The following is a 24,270-nucleotide window of genomic DNA, read 5'->3' on the forward strand; positions in this document are numbered from 1 at the left end:
TCTGTCATGATAGGGGAGAGTTGAAAAGCTTACTTACTATTTGTTTGCCAAGTTTGAAGATTCTTAAAGGCGAATGTGTCTCATCTTTATACTCAGTATAAAGACAAGATCGGTAATTTGGATCATTGATGATTGCGTTGTGGTTTGTTGATATTAAACTTGTTTTTGTTGAGACGTTTCACTGGTTATATTTTACATATATTCATTTAATATAATATTTTTTAATATAACTTTTATTAAAAAAAAACAAATTTATGTCCCATTTAATTTCAGGTTTGAGATCGCTTGTGCATCAGCTTCAAACTTTTCAGGAATAATGAATCAATCAAACTGGTAATGTCATTAGGAACCAAAAGCGTTAATGACAGACAGCAGGCAATGGATTATGCACGAATCGATTATGAAGGACCAATTAAACAGGTGGCTGTATTCCACACTGTTGGATCGATTGCTCTTCATCATCTACTCTGTACACAGCGACAATGGCATTTGGCTACAACGTTGAGCACAATACAATCTCGTGCGTTGTTAGATTTGTGCAGGTGGATGTAACACAAGCTGCTTAAGAGTAATCCCCCCACATACAATCTCTTGCTACAACTTACTTGTGTTGGTCTCTGTGAAAGATAGTTGTTGGTCGTAATATGATTGAGGGGAGGGGGAGGGGAGGATGCGGGGGGGGGGGGGGTGTTTTAAGATCTATGTCAGCTCTGAATCCGAGGCATGCCCCGACGGCCTTCGTCTTCTTGGGCTCATCATAACTGGCTGGAGCTGCAGCTGCAGCTGCAGCCGGCTCTCAGAGTTGCTTCTAAAGTTGCGCCCTGCCGGTGATACGTGTGGGGGTATCATGGTTCTTGATTTCTGCAGCTTCCCTGCGGAAGAGAACAATTGAAGGAGAGGAGTCACATCATTGCTTCATAATAGCAACAAAGCTGCTGTATCCTCCTCAATTTGAGGGCATGTATAATCTCGTAAAATAAATAGCATTCTGTAGGAGCAAAAGATCGCTGAAGGTTGTTACCTAAAGGATTATTGGTCTTTCCACTACTAGCCTTCTTTGTTGGGGTCCTGTTATTAGATTCAGATACCATGGGATACAGTGACCTCACAGAAGCCACAGAGGCAGAGACCGCGTCGTCCGGCACTGTTATACTAAATGCATTCTCATCGCCGCAAACTGAAGCCCCTTCGCTCCCTGAATCCGAGCACTTGTCCTTCACATTGGCACTCGTCCTCTCCCTCTCCACCACTCTGTAAGCGTACATCTGAAAGGGGATTTCTGAGACCCGAGGAACGTCCTTCTTACCCCAGTTTGTGAATCTCTTGCACAAACTCATGTCCAGTTCAAAGTAATCCACCGGTGGCATCGGCGCATCGGGCTGGCCGTGATCAGGGTTCATCACCATGAACCGCTTCATGTACCGAAGCGCTCTGCAGATGGAATTGAAGCCCGGTCGCTGTGATGGATCGCCGTGCCAACATCTCTTTGCCAGGTTGATCAGATACTTGGGGTACTGACCCGGGAACGAAGGCCTCTCGCCTCCTCTTATGCTCTTGCTCATCTTGTCCCCCTGGAGATGGTTGTCTTCGAAGGGGAGTTTGCCTGTCAACAGCTCGAAGCAGATCATCCCGAAGCTGTACACGTCTGCCTTCTCCGTGCACTTGGCACTGCTACCCTCCTGCTCCAATAGCACCTCCGGGGCGTACCAGATGCATGATTGTGTGGCAGCTGCTTGGGTTGCTGTGGGCTTGGAGTACTTCACCGGTGACAGCCCAAATCCAGTAACTTTGGCGTGCAGATGTCCGTCCGGTGAAGCACTCCTCGTCTTGACCAGTATGTTTGAAGGGTTCAGATCTCCGTGGTATATGTTCTTGGAGTGGAGATACTCCATTCCTCTTGCAATCTGAAGCATGGTGTCCACTGCCACCACCAAGGGGAAGGGGACCTTTCTTCTCGTGGAGCAGATCTCCTTGATGTAGCTCGAGAGATCCTTGCTCATCAGGTCCATCACCAGCATGCACTCTTTCTTCTCTTCGTCCACAAACGAGTACATGTAATGCACCACGTTGGTGTGCGAAAGAGATGACAGAAGGGAGATCTCAGGCATCAGTGGCTCCATCTCTCCGATGACATGCTTCACCGCGAAGCTCTCGCCCATCCACTGCACTTCCTTGTAGTTGTTTCCCGACCCGAATCGTCTTCTGACTTGGTAGTCGCTGGATCCGACGAGAACCGAGCAGGGGAAGAGCTTCCCTTTGGGACACAGGAGGAGATCGGCGAGCCGGTTCTCTTGCTTCGACAGGGGCTTCGATCCTTGGCTCCTCTTCTCCGCAATCATTTCCGAGAGAACCCATCGATCTTCCCCCGACGCTGTGTCCATTCTGCTGGACAAGCCTTGGGAAGCCAAGTACAAGCTTCCCAGCTTGTGCTGGAAGAGCTTCGGCTCCATCCACTCCTTCTCGTACTTCTTCGAGAACACGAGCTTCTTCCGGTAAATGTCTTCCGGGTCGGTTCCGGTGATCTCTCCCACGTTCTCGATCGCCTCCATCACGACCGGAATGCACCACAGCAAGTCGTGAAGGTGGAAGTCGACGCAGTCGGTGTTCTGACCGAGGGCTATGGCCTTCCCCCACCAATCCCGGGGCTCCAAGCACTGCCTCAGGTACTGCTCCCCCTCCCGGAACACCCGGTGCAGCTCCCTGAGCGGTTGCTCCAGGGCCTTCCACTTGATGAGCTTTTCCTCGAACCTCAGATGGTTTCTCATCTCCATCGCCACGCCCTCAAAGGCGAGGTCGAATGCGTCCACCAGCAAGCGACACTGGCGTTTGTTGACTCGGATCTCGTCCCGGAACACCATCATCGCCTTGATGCTTCCCAGGACTTCACCGATCTGCCGGAATTGCTCCATGACCATGCAAATGCAAGAAGGTGGCAATTGGAATCTCTCGTTCGCTGATCATATAACACAATGAAGGTCGATCATCAACGATCAATGACATAACCACATACATAAGTCAAAATCTTGATGCGATTTCGACGGGGTTTTCGATTCACATATTCCTTCTTAATAGGAGGCTCGGTCAAATCGATTTACCCTCTTATTGGGGCCTTCATTGATGGCCCAATAGGCCATTAAATGGGCCATCAGAAGGCCTATTAGCCAGATCAATTATTCTTGGGACGTTTCTGACGTGGCAGGAGAGCCGGTTCACAAGGTTGGACCGGTTCTGTGGGGCCGAACAACGGCGTTGCGGGTTCCTCGCTTTTGCCCCCCGTTGTTTCGCTTCGTCCGCGACAGTGGTCGATATAAGAGGCGAGAGGATCCGCTGGCGAAGATGTCTCTCCCCGAAACGAGCACGGAAGCAGCCGAGGAGGAAGCGACCCGAGGCCCATTGCGCTCCCCCATCTCTCTCATCCTCTCTGCTCCGCCCAGAGAAGGACGAGAGAGAGAGATCCCGGGGTTGTGCGTCGCTTCCTGGTCTGGTTTTCTTGAAGTGGAGGGAGATCCCGGAGGAGATGGCGGCGATCCCTAGGGCTTCGTTCGGTCTGGTGGCCGTCATGCTTCTCGCCTTGGCGATCGTCCTTCCGGCCGTCCAGGCCCAGGCTCCCGCCCCCGCCCCCGCCCCCACCAGCGACGGTGATTTGACCTTCCTCTTGCCTTGATCTTTTCCCCTCATTTTGTGATCGATATTTCAGAAGTCAAGGATCTCATCTTTCTCCGGTCACCTTCTTTCTGGATTTCCCCTTTTCTTCATAATTTTTTAGCTTTTAATTGTTAAGATCCTTTTTTTTATCAGTGAATTGGTGATAAAATACAATAAATCCTCAAAATACCCTTTTTTTTTTCCCCAAACAATTGATTAGATGCTGCAAATATTATCACTCAACTCCTGCTACAGAGTGCATTGTTGTTTTGTAGGAGCAAAAGTACCAATCATCTTCAGGCTTTAATCTCCATTGGACCCCGGCTTGATCTTGTTGTAGAAGATGTACTATTGTGTGTAGGATTTGACACGCTAGTGTGTTCTTGATTGGGCAGGGACATCAATCGACCAAGGGATTGCTTATCTGCTGATGCTGGTGGCCCTGGTCCTGACCTACCTCATCCACCCCTTGGATGCCTCCTCCCCCTACAAGCTCTTCTAAGCCTTCTGGGACCAGCATTTATGTTTGTGAGGGAGTTTGTGTTCCCTGTGCTTAGGGTGTATGTGGATGATCATGGTGTGGAATTTGGATTCTTTCAATGCAATCATCTTGCCGATCTATCCCAAATGTTCTTGTTGCTATTGTTTGAGTTGTAATCTGGATGGTATCACAATGGGAGTAACTTGTAGTTGCAAGCTTACTAGAATTGCAGGGTATTAGCCTTCGGGTAGCAGCATTACCCGAAGGCTAATACCCTGCAATTTCGACCATTGCTAAACGACTTCATTCACGAGTTTGTTGCATCTTCCACACGACTACGACACTCCATGTGCGGGTGGTTTATGGTGACATCTCAAGTCGACACATTGTAATACCCTCATATCATGTGTTTAACATCCTACACATTTCAATATCAACACACATCATATGCATCTGTGAAATGAACAACATTCTTTCACCACAAGTAAATTTTTACAAGAGAAATAATTTGTGCCAATTAATTTCCTCAGCAAATGAAGAAGCAGAGTATTGTTCTACGGAACAACAATATAATCATTTACTTTAAATATGACAAAGAACAAAGGCAAGAGATAGTACCTCATAGTTATGAATCCTTTGCATGCCAATGCTTGACAAATAATCAATTGCTGCTCCCAAACAAACAGCTTCTCCAATAGCTGGAGTTCCAGCCTCAAATCTGCCTAAGCAGCCATCATGACAACATCAATGGCAAGCATGACTATGTGCAGTATATTATATTCAATGACGCTGTACAAACAATGAAAAGCAGCTTCACCAACTCCATAGTTGAAATGCGATGAACAACCCCAAAAATCCCCAAGTTTTGCATTTGAATCCCTCTACCTAGGATTCAGTTTGTGGTATATTTAGTCGATTGCTATTCAGTCAATCACCTTAAACATCATTAAATTGAGAACATGATTAGCAAACAGAGGCAACATCATGGTCTTAACACAGCAATGATACAAATTCAAATGATTATACATCAGCAAGCTTCTTTTTCTCCCAAGAAGCATCAATTCATAAAAAAGATATCTAGATTTACTGTTTCAGTTGTCTTGTGTGTATTACAACAAGCACACCCGTTTTGACTTTCATTGCTTCAGTTGTGTGCATGTGTATTTTCTTTTCATGTATGCAAAATGGTGTTGGCACACCCTTGTCAACCCTTCAGCATAAGAAACTAATACCATGTTGACATACAGCCCAGAAGTCCCTGAAACTCAAAACCATGATCTAAATCTTCATGACTATCCGTATTTACATGATGTTAAAGAATTCAACAATATGAATTTGAAAAATTACGAATTTGCTTCTATATTACACTGAGAATGCACATTTTACTCAAAAGTGCTTAAGATTAGAGTGATATAGCAGTAAAAGCAGATCTCAAACTGCCAAGAACTTGATGAGGTAAAACCTAAGAAATATATATTTGATATAACTGTGCTACAGCAGTGAATTAATCTCCTACAAACCAAAAATGTTATCCTCATACAGCAAAGGCAATGACTCCCTATTTCTGCAGAATTATGAGCTAGCTTCTCCTTTAAAAGTCTTTTATCAGACATTGTCTCAACTGATAAGTAAAAGGTCGAAATGTCAAAACAAGATAGTTGTCACTAGCAGTTGTCAAGTTCCAAGGAAGCCAAACTGACCTGGATGGTGGCTCAGCATAGGTTGAATAATCTTGAAACACATCAGAAATCATTTCACCACCACCTGCCCATAACTATATAAGGTTTAACCAAGGAATGCAGAACCACCCCAGGGTACCTATCACTGTGAATATTAAGATATTATGTAACTTTACCTAAAAATGGAGGCATTGAGGACAAGAGCTTGATTTTACCATACAAGAAACCAACGCCTGTAGGCCCACACATCTGAGAGACAAATAATATGTAAATCTTTAAATAGTCCTTTCAGAATTAGTGATAGAAGATACATTAACAAATCAACAAAAGATAACAAAAATGACCTTGTGTGATGAGGCAACCAGGAAATCAACATCAAGTTTCTGCACATCCACTACCATGTGAGGAGCACTTTGACAAGCATCCACAAGAACCTTTGCCCCAACATTACGTGACCAGACCATAATCTCATCTATAGGCAGAACAGAACCTGAAAACATATGGGATACTGTAATATGGAAATTTAATGTTTATCTCATATAACAATCCCAATTATATCATTCCTTCAAATGAAACATTACTGCAATAGAATAATTTTTATAAACATACTTAAGTGAGTTGCAGTATCTACACCTACCCTCAACTATGCAAGCATACTTACAATGGCACAACAAAAATAAGCAGACTGAAGTGCCACTATTTTTCGACCAAGTTCTCAGATAAAACATATCCAAGGAGTTCAGGAACATGAACATCAAATTTTGGCTGGCAGACAAATTATAGTGGCCAGAATGAGAACCTCAAGAGCATGTGATACATGATGATGACATCGAGAAGAACATACACAATTCATACATAGGAAGCTTTCTAGCTTTTTTAAGTATTCTATCACTGAAAATTTAGTCGTGCACAGCAAGTTGTGTGTCATAAGCATTCCAATATCTTTCTTGCATGACACAATTCCATGTTGTGCTGATCAGTGTGCCCACTGTCATGGACCCTGATGTTGTATCATCACTAGCAATCCTAACACTAGAACTCACTTTATAGCTTATGTTTTAGGTAATTCTGACTAATTCTATTCTTTATTAGTCTGATACATATTTCATAAACACTTTATCTTTTCTAGAGCATCAGATTAAATGATAATTAAAAAGTAACTGGATAATGCTAATGTCTCTAGATGGTTTTGATGCCAAAAAATCTTTGCAACTCAAAAATTGAAGAAATTTTCTGCTTTCTTCAAATAACAGCACAAGGAAAATCACAGAATAGCTTTTCAGTTTTTTTTCTTTCTCAACTAGATTTCTACTATTTATGTATGTCAATGCTCCATGCAAAGCCATTTATCCCAAACTCATACACAAATAAGTCGAAAAAAATAAACAAAGGTAGTGGCAAAAGAAGGATCTAACTTGCACAGGACCTACCTAGTATATTGGAGATATGATGTGCAACAACAAGCTTTGTATTCTTTGAAAGGAGTCCCTTGAACTGGTAAAGATCACGAACCTCTTCTTTTGTCAACCCAACATACTTCAGATCTGCACCAGTCTTTTTCGCAACAATTTGCCAGGGAACAATCGCACTATGATGTTCAGCAACTGTAAGAACTATTTATTGCAAATCGAAGAAGAATAAGCAAAATGGGTAAAATGTAACAGAAGAGGAAGATTAAAGTTAGAGAAATAGGGAGTATACCATAGATAACTAAACAAAACAAACAAAAACGCAGGAAAAGTGTCTAGATATGCCTTTGAGGTGAACGTGAAACTAGATCTACTTTTGCAACATAACAAAAATGATTTTACAATAACATTTGAGACAAATGAGCTATAAAGTTACAATGAATCAGTATTTGAAGTATTGGGAAAGCACCTGAATATAAGTATATTCATACCAAGAACCACTGCATAACATTTTAGTTTGAGAAAAAAATTCATAAAGTGATAAGCAACGAGTTAGACAATGCACCATGTCCCCAGGCATCAAGTTTGATAAGCCACACATTTTATTTTGAGAAAAAGATCATAGAATGATAAGCAACAAATCAGATTACACACCTCATCACCAGGCCTCAAAATTGATAAGCCCCACGAATAGGCTACTAGATTGATAGTTTCTGTAGCATTACGGGTAAATACTATCTCTTTACAATCCATTGCATTGACAAAATTGGTAACTTTGGTTCTTGCTTTCCTCATACGCATATGTTGCCTTTGCACTGATCTCAGCAGCAAAGATAAAAAAACAACTTAAATGAAAAACTCAGAAAAGCACCATACTTCTTTCAGAAAGCATGTATAGATGTCATTGAATGCACCAAAAAAGCAAGTACATTATAGTTCAAATCTATCTCATAACATATCTAAATTTTTTAATACATATCTAGTTAAGAATCGTTAAAAAGATCTTGCCATGCCGATGAATTAAAAAGAAAGGAACCTGACCATATAATATAATCTTTTCCTATCAATGGAACTTCTGTAAGCCAACCTCAACATTCATCTAAGCATTTAAGAAAACATTTTGTTTTGTCATATTATCATAATACAAGCTTAATGATGTAGTTGCAGCATAATATAAGCTTAGGGATGTATTTCAATTTTTCTGTAACTGACATTAAATTTGATGAACAGGAAGTCCTGGCATATTCAAGAAAAAGGATAACTTGGTTTAGAAACAAGCAAAAGAAAATAACGATGTGTTAACATTCTAGCTGCCACAATAGCACTAACGCTTGTCCGAGCAAGAGGCAAATCAAGGACCAAATATCTCCTACTAGGAGTAGACGCTTGATAAAGCAACTATACCGGACCCTTATTAAGCTTCTATAGCCAAGATGGTACAATGTAGAATAGTTTTACCATGCAAATACAATGATTACTTCCCAACATCACAAAATTCGAGGGGTTCTGTTAATCTCTGTTTCAAATTGTCAAGCAGAAGGTGGTAGTAGTACCTTAGACAGTGGACACCACGATGAACGTTTGAATTATATGATTCGTAGTATTCGTTTAAGAACAGCCGAAGGCTTCTGAGATGTCGCAGCATTGTCCAAGTAAACCAAGTTGAATTCATTGACCACCTAAAGTAAATCAAACGAGTATTCACCTCAACTCTTACAAGCCGTGGAACCGACAACAACTAAACTAACACCAAAAAGAACACAAAATACGAAACACAACGACACAGGAGAGCAACGGGTGAAACGGATACCTGATGGAGGATGGGTAAATCGGGTCGGGTGATCTCCCCGAGCGAGGGGGGGGGTTCGCGTGCATCGGATGGGAGAGCGATCGGGGCAGAGGCGGAGGCGGCGGCAGCGACGGAGTCGGAGGAGTAATTAGGGCCAAGAGTGGAATACATGATGGGTGAGACGGCGAGGAGAAGCGATCGGGGTTTGGAGGTCCGAGAGAATGGGGAGAGGAGACGCGAAGAGGACGCAGAAGGGAAGCGGCAAAGCAAGGCTGCCATGAAGCACTGCCCGCCCTTTGGTTACGATAGCTTGGGAGCAGAGTTTGTTCGGTGTTCGGTCGTCGTTGCGGTGGGAGGGGTTTAGGGGTTGATGCGCTACACGTGTAGCCATCGTGTTGAACCGTGACTGGTGGGCTGAGAGAGGGGCGAGTTGGGCGATCCGCCATCTGTGAGTGGGCAATTGAGCACGATTGTAACCAGAATAGCATCGAAGTCGCTTAATTATGGCCCAATCATGGATCATGTATTGCTTGGAGTAGATTTAATTATGACACACTTGGTGACAGAGCCCAGACAGGGTCCAGATGTAACAGTGCTACTAATCTACTGGAAGTTTGGCGATGAAGACCTGGAGTCAGCAACGTTGACCAATTTGATTCCAACGGGGAAGATTGGGTGTCCCAACAATAGACAACGGAGAATTAATGGTTTGGTGAACAGGTGGAACAGTCAAAAGGAACGAGGCGTCCAGAACTTGCGGAGCACGCGGAGATGACGACGTGGTCTTAACGATCTTAAAGATCACCATGCACCATACGTACTGTGCGATGTCGGCAGAGGCACGTGGGTGACGACAACGAACTACTGTTAAGATGTCGGCAGAGGCGCGTGAGTGACGCCCTTCTCTGGTCGTCACTCGTACGACCCGAGTCTTAGGTCATCACCCCGTCGTCTTCATCGCAAGTCCCTTCGCCACACCTATGTGCGTCACTTCCTCTTTTATGGATACTTGGACCAGCGGCAAATCATCCTTTGGACTTGAAGGAAGAGTTGAATACTATCACAACCCTTCCAGACGCTCCTTTTCTCCAGATGCATATCTGCTCATGAGGGTATGAAAACTTGACTGCCTTGCGTAGCTAATTGTGACCAATAATCAAATTGGCCACAGTTCTTGATGGTGTCTTTGAGCAATTTTATCGAATTAAGGTATTATATATTGGAGGTATTAGTTTCCTTCACCTAGAATCGAAAGCGATGGGTCAGTCCATGAAGGTTAGGGTTGGTGTCAAAGTCAGATCAAATAAGTTTGACCATTGAATGATGTTTATCTAAATGATAAAAGGACCATGACCAATGACCGATGAACTATTATATAGGGGATAAATTTTCTGAAATAATCTCAAGTTTCCATTATTATCATGGGTCTCCACCCATCATTGTCACCTCTATCCCATGGTGTGGGCCATCGTGACTCATTATCATCTTTTGGGAATCATACCTAACGTTTCGTTACACTAACTTTCGCTTTGTCTCGTCATGATGATGGCCCTCATAGTAATAACTCTTAACATCTTTTTTTTTATTTTATTTTCTCGGTATGTTTTTGTCCGCACTATCATTAGAGGAGTCCCGGGAAAAAGGTTTCAGGGATCATCATCAACAGGGTTATCGTCATAACGATGATTCTCGATAACGTTATGATCATGAGCCTTTCGATATCTGGAACGTTTTGTAATTGTTAAGAAAATTCGCAAGCGAGAACCTTGTGACAAGATAAAAACAACCACGAGAGAATGATAGGATGAAGACAATAGCCGACAGTACCCACACTAAAGAGAATATGACAATAATCAATTATACAAAACTAATATTTCTTTTTTTAAAATAAAGAATGATATATGATAATAAAGCAAACAAGATGTAAAAAAAAAAAACTTTAGATTTTTTTTTTTTGAGGAATTTTCCGATGTAACTTTTTTTTTTGTAAGAAATAAAAGCTTACTTATGGAGAACTCATGCAATTAATAGCCTAGTGAGGAGCCGTACAAAGAAGAGATCAACAAAGGTGAGCTAGTCTATCAAGCCTTTAACACTTTGCGAGTCCATGTTGCCCTTTATCTCCTCTTGCCGACTTGTCTGCCATGCGAGGTCCTACACGGACAAGGGACAGCGTGACGTTGCTCTCTCCCTGTGGCACATACCAGTGTATGTTGACTCAGACCGAAGATGCCGATGAGAAACCGTCACGTCAACTGCAGTTCCCGAATCCATGGGAAGAATGCTACCCCAGATGTTGTAACTCCAGCAAGGGAAGCAGGGGATAGGGACACGCCGGGGACTTGGTCCTCATTCCGCGTCGACCCTACACAGAGCTTGAACCGGTCACACAGTGTGAGCAGATCACCAACAGTCTCACACTCTCATCAGCTTGTAGTTGTTCGTTCGCGTCAAGAATTCATATGATGAAGATGACACGAGTTAACATACTTAAGCTTGGTTATATAGGGAGAGGGGGAAACGAGGCTCTCTCGCAAACCACACCTCAAGGACATCCAAGTGCGATGGTTAAGATGGCGAAGAAGATCGAAGGAGGGCCGCCGACTTGTCATCACCATCACATGGCGATCCAAGAAATCAATCGAGCGCATGAACTGATGAGCCAACTACATGCTGTTCTTCTGCAGTTGTTTCCTGAGCAGGTTGGAGGAGACATCCTCAAGGAGATTCTAACGCTCACATCCTCAGCGCTCTCAGGGCTCCAATCCATCAGGTGTGAATCATCTGGTGGCTCCGACGACGATCGACGATGTGCCAGCGATAAGAGGAAGAGCTTGCAGAGAAGCGATAGGCCTGGTGATCATAAGAGAAGGTAATTTAATTGTACTAGTGATAGTAAATCTAGGAGAAGCAATGGAATATCATTTGATCGAACTTGTTGCAGGAGGAAGCCGGAAACTTGGTCCATCGTTACGTCTGTCCCCTATGGTGATGGGTATCAGTGGAGGAAGTATGGGCAGAAAATGATCAACAATGCTAAATATCCAAGGTAATTCAAGCAAAACCCATCAAACCCAAAAACAAAACCAGGTTGGATCGTTCTTAGTTTCTGATGGAGGATGATACCATGCACACAGGAGCTACTATAGGTGCACTTACAGGGAGGGCCAAGGATGCCTTGCGAAGAAGACAGTACAACAGGAGGATAGTTGTGCCGATCCGCCCAGCTTCAAGGTCGAGTATAGCATACAGCACACCTGCAAAACCATCGACACCGTCGTCCCTTTCGTGATGGATTCCACTCCAAAGGAAGCTTTGATTCATACCGGCGGTTTTAGCTCAGAGCAGCACCTGTCTCTCTCATCGGACACCGGCGGAAACCTGATCCAGGACGAGAGCCTGTGGATCTACGATCAAATGCAAGAATGTCCACCGCTCGTGCCTGAACTGCTCGGCAAAATGGACATGGCGTCGAGCATATTGTCTCCCACGGGACCTTGGGACTGGGACATGCTCATGGGAGACGACGATGGATGGTAGAATGTCCAACGAGGCCGACTAACTTGAGATATCTGCAGAAGGCTCCTCCAATTGAGCTGTAGTGAACATGCTTGAAGATTGCTTCTTTTTGTAGTTTTGACTGGCCAATAAACAGTGTTGGTTGCAGCTTATACTAGTAGATTAATAAGATGAGAAAGCAGTTGTTTGTTTGCATATCATATACTTTTCTTCCTTCTATCAATATGTTCTCTGAGAAAGGCTTCCATGCATAGCATACGGTGCATTCGATGTGAACGATATGGCGATTTCTCAGTTAGCAACTCATTCCACAACCTTCTCCTCCTTAGCACTGAGCAGGAAGGATACCAGACTCTCTCTGTGCCTTGACGAGCCTCCTCAGCTGGTCCTCGCTCATCCCAAAAGCTGTCGAGAGCTCGGGCCCCTTCATCCTCCTTAGCACTGAGCTTGCACCGGCAAGGAACTGTGGATGGTTCCTCTTCGATGATGTTGTGAAGCCGAAGAACTCCATCGGCCCCCATGTGGGACGCGATCTGGCAGACGGGGTATGACCGTGGGATCCAGAACATGTCGCCCTCCGATACCTCTGCGTTCATGGCCGTCGTAGCGTTGGGGAAGAGACGACTTGGATCGTTCCAGTGCCACGCAGTATGATGCCGTACTCTGTGGCCATTGGGTTGAAGTGTGGTGCCATCATCGATCCCTGATGATCATAGTTCGCCATGGAATCATTGATCATGACCTATTAATTCCTAAGTCAAGCACTGAAGCCGGATTTGTTCCCCGCCGACGAAAACGACCGCCAAAGTGGCGTAGACTTTTAGTTCTGCAGCATAGAAGAGAATGTTGCGTCATGTTACAGATATTATCAAGAAAAATAAATTATGATAAAATTATTTTATTAATATTTTAAGATATATTATCATAATTTTAAATTATAAAAATTATGATAATATATTATCATGATTTTATGAAATAATGAGGAACCGTTATAAAATAATTTAGATAAATATTTTATTTTTATTAATAATTAAAAAAATTATATAATTATCATATTTTGTAATATATTTTTGTTCTTATAAATACATATCTACTATCAATAAAAATTCAAGTTAGTCATTTTTTGTATGATATCAGAGCTTTATTCTCTAACAAGTCTCTCTTTCTTATAAGCTGCTTAAGATTTTTTCTTCTTCACTTTTCGACATTAATGATAATGTCTCATCAACTAACCACCTATCTCATATTATTCTCAAGTAATAGTGTCATACTCAGTTTTATTCTCTTTTGGTCAATTATAATCTTATGAATTATATAAATGATATTATCACTTATAAACAATTAGAGAGAATAGTTTTAAAGCTATTACTCCTAAACATACTTTGTAGGATGACATCATCACTTGCTCAATTTTTTTAACCTCCATCAAACTGATTAATTCTAGAAATTTTTATCATATCGCATGTGACTTGAATAATCTCTCTTTCCTTGGATTATAATGGTTCAAATAATATCATGATATGTAATGATAAATATCTCAAAATAACTTATACTGGTTTAATAAATCTTTCTTCTTCCTCAAAATTCTTTTTACTTTCTTATTCCTGATATAAAGAACATAATATATATCTCTATATTATGTTCTTCTAATAATGTTTCTATTAAATTCTTATTCTTTTCATTTGTTATAAAGAATCTTAATGTAGGGCACACCTAGGGACTGAATAAAGATAGAGTTTATGAGTAATTAACATCATATTTATTTAAATTCATCTTTGCTTTGGCCACCATAAGACTTTATTTCAAGAATAACATAATCGCTTAAGGTATTCTTTTTTTAACATTTAAATCATATTATTTATTCTTATAATTTATTTTTTTATCATCAGCATTATCTTGTCATTCCTTTTTATGTAATTCATACAAGTATAATAAAATACACAAGCTTTCATTTTCTACTCATTCACCTTTTGAACTTATATATTCTAATATTTTAGATCATTCACAATACTTTAGAGCTTTCATTTTCTACTCATTCACGGATTTAAATATTATTTTTGTTGATTATTTCATAAAGTATATATGGTTATTTTTCATGAAATAAAAATCTAAAGTACTCATAGTTTTTTCTAAGTTTAAACTTATTATCGAATAATTCTTTCAATAATTTATTATTTACTGTTCTTTAATAATGATAGTGAATTTGTAAAGCTTCATATGTGTTTATGAAACCAATGGAATCTATCATTCTCTCACCCCTCAATAAACTGTGGAACGTTGTCATCATTATATTATCTAAATTAATTTTACACTTTTTACTCCGACTTTCTTACCTCTTTAATTTTAGTCTTATGTATTTGTCATATTAATTAATCTTATTAATCATATTTTCAGTTTAGTCCTCAACATAATTTCACCATTTGAAAAACTATTTAGATCCACTATTAACTATAGGAAATTAAGTGTTTTAGGTATCTATATTATCTATAGTTAAAATCTTACATCTATAACAAACTAGAAACTCAATCAAAATTATATATTTTTTATATTTTATTAATCAAAGTACCTTTAAATGTTTTGATCCATCAACAAAAAAAAATTTATTTCTCGCCATTTTGATTTTGTGGAATTCAATTCTTCTTATAAATCACTTGACCCTCTTTTACTTGGAATAACTTTCAATAGCTTTGTTGATTAGCTCCCCCAAATTCTTATTCAGCTTGAAATATTAACCCTACCTATGAATTCAAATATTTTATCCACTTGAAACCCACTAGGTCCTTCCTCCATGGTGCATGACGAATAATAAGTTACCTTATTTTTCCGGTCACTTCATGAGAGTACGATGCATCAAGAAAATTCATGGATTGTATCCACTATTTCAAATTCTTCTTGACCCTATAACAATTTATTCATTGATTATTAGATCTAAATATCAAGTCTTTAAATCAAATAAATGTTTCTTTCTTTTCATAAAATAATCTCAAAATTTTATTTTTAAATCTTCTACTATCAAAGCCTTAAAATTTTTCGAATAAAGAGCAACAATATTTGAAGAATATAATGCATTATTATGGAATGATACATGAGACTTAGTCCCATCTCATCCAAGTTAAAACCTTGTAGGGTCAAATGAATTTTTCATATCAAATGAAATCTGGATAGATTCATTACTAAATATAAAGCAAGATTTATTGCAAAAGAATTTCGTCAATATCTAAGCTTTGAGTACTTTGATACCTTTAACCTAATTATAAAGTCAATAATAATTTATATTATTTTACATCTTGTCTTATCTAACAATGAGAGACTTTGATTATTGGACATAAATAATACATTTATTTATGATCATATTTCTGAGAATGTATTTAGGTAATATCTAGATTTTATTGATTATAATCTTCCTCGATATGCCTTTAAGTAAGCTCCTAGTACCTAGTATCATGAATTTCGAATATATCTAGCCTCAATTCATCTTTGCGAATCTATATAATCTCTATCTAACTAACCTTTGTGTGGCAATGGGAGATTGCTGGCACAGTATTCTTATATGTCAAGGTTGGCTAACTCCACTTGTCGGAGATTCCGAAGAGAACTTCTTTATTGTGTAATGACTAATTGCATAAGGACGGTTTCATTCTTCGTTCATTTCTCGTTCTAATAATTGATCCATTGGCAAGCCTTCTTTTCAATTATAAAGATTTAATAAATATTTTTTAAATTTATATTATAATCTATATATATTATGACTTTGAAGGTGTTATTAGTAAAAATTTTCAGTGTTAATTAGGCTCGAATCCCGTCTTAATTATTTATTCTTTAGAAAATACTTTCAACTATAAAACTATCCATCAACTCTTTTTTACTTTAATTAAGTTACAAATTTACAACCCAAAAAGAAAAGAATAAATACCAAATACATCATAAATCGTGTAATTTACATCATGAATTTCGAATCAGGAGTCCATGTCAGCAAAGCCAAGGCAGCTTCAGCTCGCTGGGATGTCCATCGCAGCACCATCTGCCCGATCGGATCGGTTTACCGCCTCAGCCCCATCACCGGTGCCATCGCCGAGCAACGATCGCCGGCAAGTCGGGCAGGAAGAGTGCGACGCGAGCCACTTGTCGATGCACCCCACGTGAAAGGCATGGCGGCACTCGGGGAGCACGCGGACCGTCTCGCCGTCGGCGAAATCACCCAGACATATCGGGCAGTCGGTGGCCGGGATGTCGGCTCCCGAGCCGTACACTGCCACAGGGAGGCGGCGGAGCGCCCGCTTCTTCAGCCTGGCCTGCTCGGCAGCCTCGACCGCCAGCCGACGCCCGCACCGAAGCGTGCACCGCATGATGGAGTTCAGCCCGAGCGCGAATACTAGAGCGCATAGGAGTGCCGCGAGGATGATGACCATGCTGGTGTCGGAACCGCCATGGCCGCCGCCGTGGTCGTCGACGACGGGCGGCCTGGTTCTGTTGGCTGCCGGTGACGTATCAGGGAATGCGCCGAGAAGCCGGGGCATGGAGACCGTACGGCGTTTGGTCCGTGCAGCAAATGGTGACAGTGAAGCGAATGGAGCAAATGATGCCACCAGAGGAGAGTTCAGTCACTTTTGTTCTCTCTTTTGAGGTCTCTCTCTCTCTGAGCACTCTTCCAATAGCTTTTTGGGCAAGTAATGTTGCAAGGAACCCAATGAGGATGGGGACATTTAGATTGAGTTACAAGATTTAGTGTCACTGACACTTGGACTGAGTTACAAGAGATTGGTATATGCTTAACTTAAGTTTGAGTTAGATTGATGACCAAATGCTTAAGTTGAAATTAAGCATTTTGGGTCAATGGATATACTCAATAAAATTAATTAATCAGTTATTTAGGACTGAAAGACTTCAGATGATTATCCAAACCAGAGGATAAACTATGGATATACTACTGTTAACAAAGTTAAATGATCAAATACCTAAGATCATTAGGCAAACAGTTTGGATTCTCTCTTCTGATACCTGCAGCACATATTCTGCAGGCTTTCAATTCAGAACAAACACCTGTCATTGCACCCACAAGGAATCAGTGCACACTAACTTTTCAATCTCATTTTTGGCTGCAGAAGCTTCTTAAAGCCAATGCATCAACACTTAATTTCTTTGCCTCAGAGAAGTGTAAAGCATCCCAGCAGACAATTAAAATAAGTTCCTTTGCCTGATAGAGGACTAAAGCATACCAGTTAGGTCTCTGCTGTGTCATTTTCTATGACTGCATGATTGGGGAGTGTCTGATGTTTCTGATGAGTAATAGATACTTTTTCTTCTGCTCTTTCTGTGCCTTTGGCATGTCTATTTCTAACATATTAAGATCCTATCAATTCTGTCCACTTGTCACTGAGAGCATCATGGCATGTGAAAGCAAATAGGTGTTTGAGATCTTGTTCCTGCTTAAGGATCTTATTATGGTCCATAGGCATGAAAGGAACAACATGAATCACCACCTCAGTTGGTTCTAATATTCTAGTGAACAATAGTAAAGGTTGATGACACATCACTTTGTATTTTCCAGCAATGGTTCTAATATTATATATGATTTTAGATTTATCAAATTGATGAATAAATTATTCTATTGGATGGACTTGTGACAATATGGTAAAAAAAATGATTATTAAAGGACAGTAAGATTACAAGACATATCAGAAATCACTATTGGACTGAATATTATATACACTATAACTTAATTAATAATGGAACAGCTAAGATATGGCAATTCAAGGACTTATAATGTTGGTGGATTCAACTACCATTAGAACTGAAAGCTGACCAAATCTTTGCCAAAATATTCCATGGCAGATGGCAACTCCTCCTCTTCCTTTTCTTTTGTTATGAGAAAGGCAATTAGGATTTATCATCTTGCAACCTTGAGATATAACTTTGTGAGACTCTGAAATAGAATTCACTGTTGGCAATTTTATTTGAAGAACACAAGAATGAGAAGGTAGCAATCAAGAAACTCACTAGACATCATACTTGTCAAGACATGTTATGTCTTGTTGTGCCATGGCTTCAACAAACTGTAGGAAATTTGACATGAGGTCTGCTAATAATGCAGAAGGATAGGTTCAACTCCCAACAGGAATTTGGGAATTTGCCTTTTATTTGATAAAGAAAGAAAGGAAAAGGCCAACCTCCTGAGATATAAGAGTACAAATTGAGAGAACTGTCCCTGCCTTGGAACCTTTCAGTGGAAGATGTGATTGTTGTTGTTCTTTCCTATTCATTGAAGTCAATAGTTCTTTCATGTAATTTCAGTCATATTAATTTTTTCCTGATGTGTTTTATCTTAGCTATAATGGTTGTATTTGTTGTAATTTTCTTTTATTTTCTCTTAGATGAATTTATGAAAAAAAACTCTTTTAGGTGTTTTTCGAAAAGTCCCTCTTATTTTCAGAAGAAGATTTCTATTGATATTTTATTTTTACTATTTATGATCTCATCTTCTTAACTACTCTTAATATTCCTAAAAGACCTTTTAGCTTATGGCTTAATGTTCACAATTCTTCCATATACTTTCTCTTCTCTTTTTTTTTTTTTTATCATTTTCTTTGTATCCTTCTAATCATTGAAGCATCTTTCGTAATCGGTGATACAAAATGATTAAAAAAAAGAAGATAAACAATCAAATGGGACGATGTAGACCGAAGAGAAAATAGTTTTTTATGTTTGTTAGATTGCTTTAATATTTATAATATTTAGGACATCAAATTATAGACGCAAAAGATGATATTTTAAGCATTTTATATGATAGTTTTCAATGATGTCTACTTTTAAGTTAGTCTACACAAATCAAAAAGATGTCATATTCCGAGTCTATAATTAGTAATTGATGGATTGTGGATAACAAAGACATTGATCGATAATTAAGGGATTATATTTAGTAAAAATATATTTTATTATTTTTTAGGTGAATGTATCAAGTCAATCATCCATTGTTTTTTTCTTCATTTTCTTATGAACTAGTTCATAAGGTGAAATGGTTTAGTTATAATATTTCTTGAAACATTATTATAGTATTTTTAATAATATCAAAAAATAATATACAGTATTTTTACAGTTGGACCATGTTAGGGCTAAAAGCATGGACTAAAAGAAGCTCATTGATACTTCTTCCTAAACCTATACCTGTTGCCTCTTTTAGTTAGGGCTTGTAAGTTGATAAGTAATAATGCAACATCAATCAAACTTCTCCACTCATTCCATACTCTTCTTCTTTGTGTCATTTGGTTAGTTAAGTTGGTTGACATTTAAGAATAAATCAAATCAAAATTTAGTTTAAGTATCATTATATCATAATCAAAATGATCAATTATACTGATCTTAATGGTAGATCCAAGAAAGATACAAGAGTTGAGCTAACCTAATCCATAGAGATATCACTCATCGACGATAAAAAGTCATCTGTGAGAGCTCCAATTTCCAAAGTAGTGAAGAAATGATTGGCCTTCTGAATATAATTAATTGCAGCACTTGCTCCCACACCAAAGTTCTCGATATTAAAGATTGATGTCATGATGATGATGAAGAAGAATTGTGGTACCAAAGTTGGCATTCCTATTGGAAAAAGGTGCCCGATAGTTTTACTATAGTATTAAAGTCATCGTCGATCGATTGGAGATGAGGTGAGACTTTCACTGTTCAGATAAGCATGAGAGGCAATAAACAAATGTGATGAGCGGCTCATCACAAAATAATAATAATAATAATGACAAAATTGATGGAGAGAAGACGTGTATTATAGTGTTGGGATAAGCACGAAGACCACTCAACTCACTCATGCATCATTTTCTAAGATTAGAAAAAACATATCGAGTAGACTCTTAAATATATGTAATTATATGAACTTAAAAATAATAATAATAAATCATATAATTGATTATAAAATAAAAGATTATGTATTAAATTAGAATAAAATGATCAAATAAATCAATAAAATTTTAGATATTAACTAAACTCGATGTGTGGCATGTCAAATGTTAAAATATTAATATGTGTTAACTAATATTTAAATAAATAATTAAAACAATAAAATTAAAAAAAGAAGAAGCAATAATTATGTATAGTTTCCATTTCATGCTTAAACCCCTCATTTTGACTATAATAATTAATTTTAAATAAGATAAGTCAAGATTAATAAGAATATCAACAAAATCAAGTTAAAATCTCATTAACATCTCCAAGAGCTTCACATGAATTTAGGTATTCTAAGTTTCATATGACCTAAGTAATGATAATTTTGAAATAGGTTATCCTGATTTTTAATAAAAGAGAAATTAAACTTTATTTCAAAACTTATAAAAGTATATGAAAGGTTTTTAGGCATGAGATCTATGAAATGAGAGACTACTTATTATAGAAAATCAATTAGACACTATTTCAATCTTGAATGAGATGAAATCAATGACATTTTAAGTTTTAAGCTTTTTCTAAAACCACCCAAATTTATTTTGTAACCATCAAATGATTTTTTTTTTGTTGACAATTTTATTGTTTTATTTAAAATGTTAAATTAAATAATATTATTTAAGCAACAATATGATATTTACTTTGTTATTTCTATAGTATTTGTATTTTTGGGTTTTCAACATAAATTGTATATGCTTAGTTTTATTAATATAAGTATATATATTTCAAATGTTGAATTAGGTTGAATAGATTCAAGTGAATCAATTGGCTCAATTATATTAGATAATCGAAAAAAAATAAAAATAAGAGGTAAATATTGCAGAAAAAAATAATATAAAGAAATCACCCATAACATGACATGAAAACACTGCCATATTTCAAATAATGCTGGTTTTTATGGGTTTGTCCAAAGACATGCAAACAATTCAGTGGTCAGAGTATTATTGTCGGTATCATAAATTAAAAGAAATATAAATCACTCAGTTATGCACAGTTGATGAGAAAGAATCACGGCCGTCCGATTCTCAGCAGCAGAACTAACTAACTAATCCTGACTGTACACCGACGAAGACAACTGGAATTCTCAGCTTCATCTTTCGATCATGAGACGGTGGTGGACGACGCGGGTATGCTCATCTCCGAGTATCTGGCCGTTCGTTCCGCCTCCACCGCTGCCGCCCACCTCCGGCATATACGCGCCAGAGCCGCCGCCTTTCGCCTCGCGCGCTCCGTCCCCGCCTCCATCAGCTCCCATATCACCCACTCGATTCCCGGCACTGCAACTAGCTCCGCCACCACCTCCGCGCCCGACTGCCGGCACACCTCCACCAGCGCCGCCGCGGCGCTCTCCCTCGCCCAGTCCGACCCCCGTCGAAGCACACCCACCAGCCTCGCCACCGCCCCCTCGGCTTCCGCCACCGCCTCTGCTCCTCCCTTCTTCGCCACCGCAGCCAACACTGCCACGGCCTCCTCCGCCGCCTCCGGCTCCCCGGAGACCTCCAGCGCTACTCGCACGACCCCGGCCTCCACCAGCCGCCCAGTGTTCTCGCGGTCCCCGGCGAGTCCCATGATGGCCGCCATCGCGTCCTTCTTCGCGTTGGCGGGGCCCACCCGTGCCATCTGCAGCAGCAACTCCACGACGCGCGGGTGCCGCCCGAGCCGCCGCCGGTAGGAGTGCACGGTGGTGAGGCTGAACACGGTGGCGGCGGCGTTCTCCTTCGCCCGCCACGTGGCGCCCTTCGCCAGGATGTGGACGAAGAGGTCGACGGCGCCGTCCGTGTGCATGATGCGCCGCTTGTTGGCCTCCATGATCGACAGGTTGAGCAGCGCCGTTACGGCGTTGAGTTGGAGCCCCGTGTCGTCCGACCGGAGTAGCGGGAGGAGGAGGGGGATCGCGCCGGCTTCCGCCACAAATGCGCGGTTGTCGGACCCGTGCTTAGCTAGCAACCGGAGCTCGTGGACGACGCGGTTCGCGGCCTCCGTCGACGGCGCCACTGCGAGCTCTCCCACGAGGAAGGACGCCGTCATCCTCGCCGCTTCCAGCGCCGCCTTGTTCGTTCCGGCTGGGGTGGTAATGTCGCGATCGGCAGGCTTCTTGATGTTGCTTGTGACGGTAGCGGTGACGTTACGATCAGATGCGTCGAAGGGGACGTTGTTGTCGTGGCACCACCGGGCTATAAGGTTCTTCAGGGCGCGGTTGGGGACGAGCTCGAGGTGGGCGAGCGACTGGCCGGACTTGGGGCAGGTGGCGTGTCCGGAGCCGATCCACCGGACAATGGGCTCTCGGTCGTACGTCTGCCCGGTGGCCACCACCACCGGGTCCCGCATCAGGTCCAGCGAGATTGGGCACCGGAAGTCCGCCGGCACCGTGATGTTCTCCAACGCGGAGGACGATTGTTTACCGCCTGCGGCGGCAGAAGAGTCAGACCTCGGAATCGAGGCGCCGAAGAGGACGCACTTGGCGTAGCGGAGGATCCCAGCGAGCGCCACCATGACGGGCGCCCACCTATGGTCGGCGGCGCAATCACCGATATCGCGCTCTAGGCGGTCGATCTCACGGCCGCAGCTCCTGGAGTCATCGAGGCCGAGCCGCAGGAAGATCCCCTGCAGCGCGTCCCGATCGGGTACCGCCCCTCTCTCGATTTCAGCGATGAGCTCGAGGACGTCCCGGCGGAGGGAGAGAGCGGCGGGTTCGACGGCGGTGGAGGAGCGGCGGAACTGGCGGAGGAGGAGGCGGACGAGGTCCCTCACGTCCTCAGAGACCGGAAGCTCCGCCAACGGGAGGATGTCAAGCAGGGTGGCGAGGTCGACGACTTGCTCGTGGAGCTCGGCGGCGAGGCGATCGGCCCGGAAGAGGTGGAAGGCGCGGCTGCGGCCGGAGCTGTCGTGAAAGAGTGCCTTGACACGGTGGAAGACAAGAAACATCTCGCGAAAGCAGAGCGAAGCCGAGCGCGGCATCGCAAAGTCGCAGCCTCGCGTGTGCTGAAGGAGCTCCTCGAAGAGAAGAGAAAGCTGTTTGAAGTTGCGGGGGACGGAGGAGAAGTTGTGACCGACGCGGAGCGAGGCGTGCCACGATGGGGGCGGTGACGGGGAGACGTCACGGGAGAGCTGGAGAAGGTGGCGGAGGAGGTCGGGATCTGGGTCGGGCGGGGAAGGAGGCGACGACGAGGGACGACGAGAGGGGGAGACGGCCATGGGGACGGGATTGGGTGCCATCGATGGTGAGGGGAGGGTTTCTTATATGTTGGTTGGCTTCTTCCTCTGTTGCTGCTGCTTCGTAACCGTGTGTGCTGGTGTCGTCGCGTCCATGGCTGGGTCTGAGCTGGGGAGATGCAGAGGAGACGAATGCGCCGCTTTCTTTTCTGTTTCTTTCTGTTTTAATTGCAGCAAAATATGGATGTCGGATTTACGCCACCCAACCGTCGAATCACCGACTGCAAATTATTCTTTTTTTTCTATAACCAATAATTAATTATATCTTTCTAAATACAAAAAACTGTAAAATGATATTAATTCACAGTGAAAAGGTGTCTCATTGGTTGGTGTCGTGTCTTGATTCGTTGTGTCCGAGTGGGGCTCCCACGCGCAAATCACGGTATGTCGAACCCCATCACAGCTTCTCCAACGTTCGGAGACAGATGGGGGAAGGTCTTCAACCTTTTTAGTGCTTCATTTCCACAGCCCAATAAAATCGATTTGAATACTTTGTTCCATAGACTTGGAACCGAAATCGTGACCACATGCAGCACGACAGAGCCTCGGTGGTGGGGATGAATGAACGGAGAACGGAGGACGGAGGACGGAGGA

At 41.6% G+C, this 24,270-nt stretch overlaps 5 protein-coding genes and 1 pseudogene across 5 annotated transcripts; 2 read left to right on the plus strand and 4 right to left on the minus strand.

Annotated features, from left to right (window-relative positions):
• Positions 1-318: 318 nt before the first annotated feature.
• LOC103996521 (uncharacterized) lies at positions 319-3,166 on the minus strand. The gene is made up of 2 exons (XM_009417437.3): positions 1,022-3,166; positions 319-872 (listed from the first exon to the last, which is right to left on the minus strand). The coding sequence occupies exons 1-2, from the start codon at positions 2,913-2,915 to the stop codon at positions 700-702; spliced, it is 2,067 nt and encodes a 688-aa protein (XP_009415712.3). The 5' UTR covers positions 2,916-3,166; the 3' UTR covers positions 319-699.
• A 173-nt stretch (positions 3,167-3,339) lies between these two features.
• On the plus strand, positions 3,340-4,266 carry LOC135644122 (arabinogalactan protein 41-like). The gene is made up of 2 exons (XM_065161576.1): positions 3,340-3,638; positions 4,041-4,266. The coding sequence occupies exons 1-2, from the start codon at positions 3,518-3,520 to the stop codon at positions 4,145-4,147; spliced, it is 228 nt and encodes a 75-aa protein (XP_065017648.1). The 5' UTR covers positions 3,340-3,517; the 3' UTR covers positions 4,148-4,266.
• Positions 4,267-4,383: 117 nt separating this feature from the next.
• Positions 4,384-9,428, minus strand: LOC135644121 (cysteine desulfurase 1, chloroplastic-like; annotated as a pseudogene).
• A 2,089-nt stretch (positions 9,429-11,517) lies between these two features.
• Positions 11,518-12,717, plus strand: LOC103996305 (probable WRKY transcription factor 70). Its single transcript, XM_009417198.3, has 3 exons — positions 11,518-11,875; positions 11,948-12,052; positions 12,141-12,717. Exons 1-3 carry the CDS (start codon positions 11,568-11,570, stop codon positions 12,541-12,543), a joined length of 816 nt encoding a protein of 271 aa, XP_009415473.2. The 5' UTR covers positions 11,518-11,567; the 3' UTR covers positions 12,544-12,717.
• A 3,661-nt stretch (positions 12,718-16,378) lies between these two features.
• LOC135644831 (RING-H2 finger protein ATL74-like) lies at positions 16,379-17,184 on the minus strand. Its single transcript, XM_065162751.1, has one exon. The coding sequence runs from the start codon at positions 17,037-17,039 to the stop codon at positions 16,512-16,514; it is 528 nt and encodes a 175-aa protein (XP_065018823.1). The 5' UTR covers positions 17,040-17,184; the 3' UTR covers positions 16,379-16,511.
• Positions 17,185-21,337: 4,153 nt separating this feature from the next.
• Positions 21,338-23,893, minus strand: LOC103996303 (U-box domain-containing protein 16). Its single transcript, XM_009417196.3, has one exon. The coding sequence runs from the start codon at positions 23,677-23,679 to the stop codon at positions 21,565-21,567; it is 2,115 nt and encodes a 704-aa protein (XP_009415471.2). The 5' UTR covers positions 23,680-23,893; the 3' UTR covers positions 21,338-21,564.
• Positions 23,894-24,270: the final 377 nt, after the last annotated feature.

The sequence above is a fragment of the Musa acuminata genome, chromosome BXJ3-8 (genome assembly GCF_036884655.1).
Source record: "Musa acuminata AAA Group cultivar baxijiao chromosome BXJ3-8, Cavendish_Baxijiao_AAA, whole genome shotgun sequence".
Lineage (NCBI taxonomy): Eukaryota > Viridiplantae > Streptophyta > Magnoliopsida > Zingiberales > Musaceae > Musa > Musa acuminata.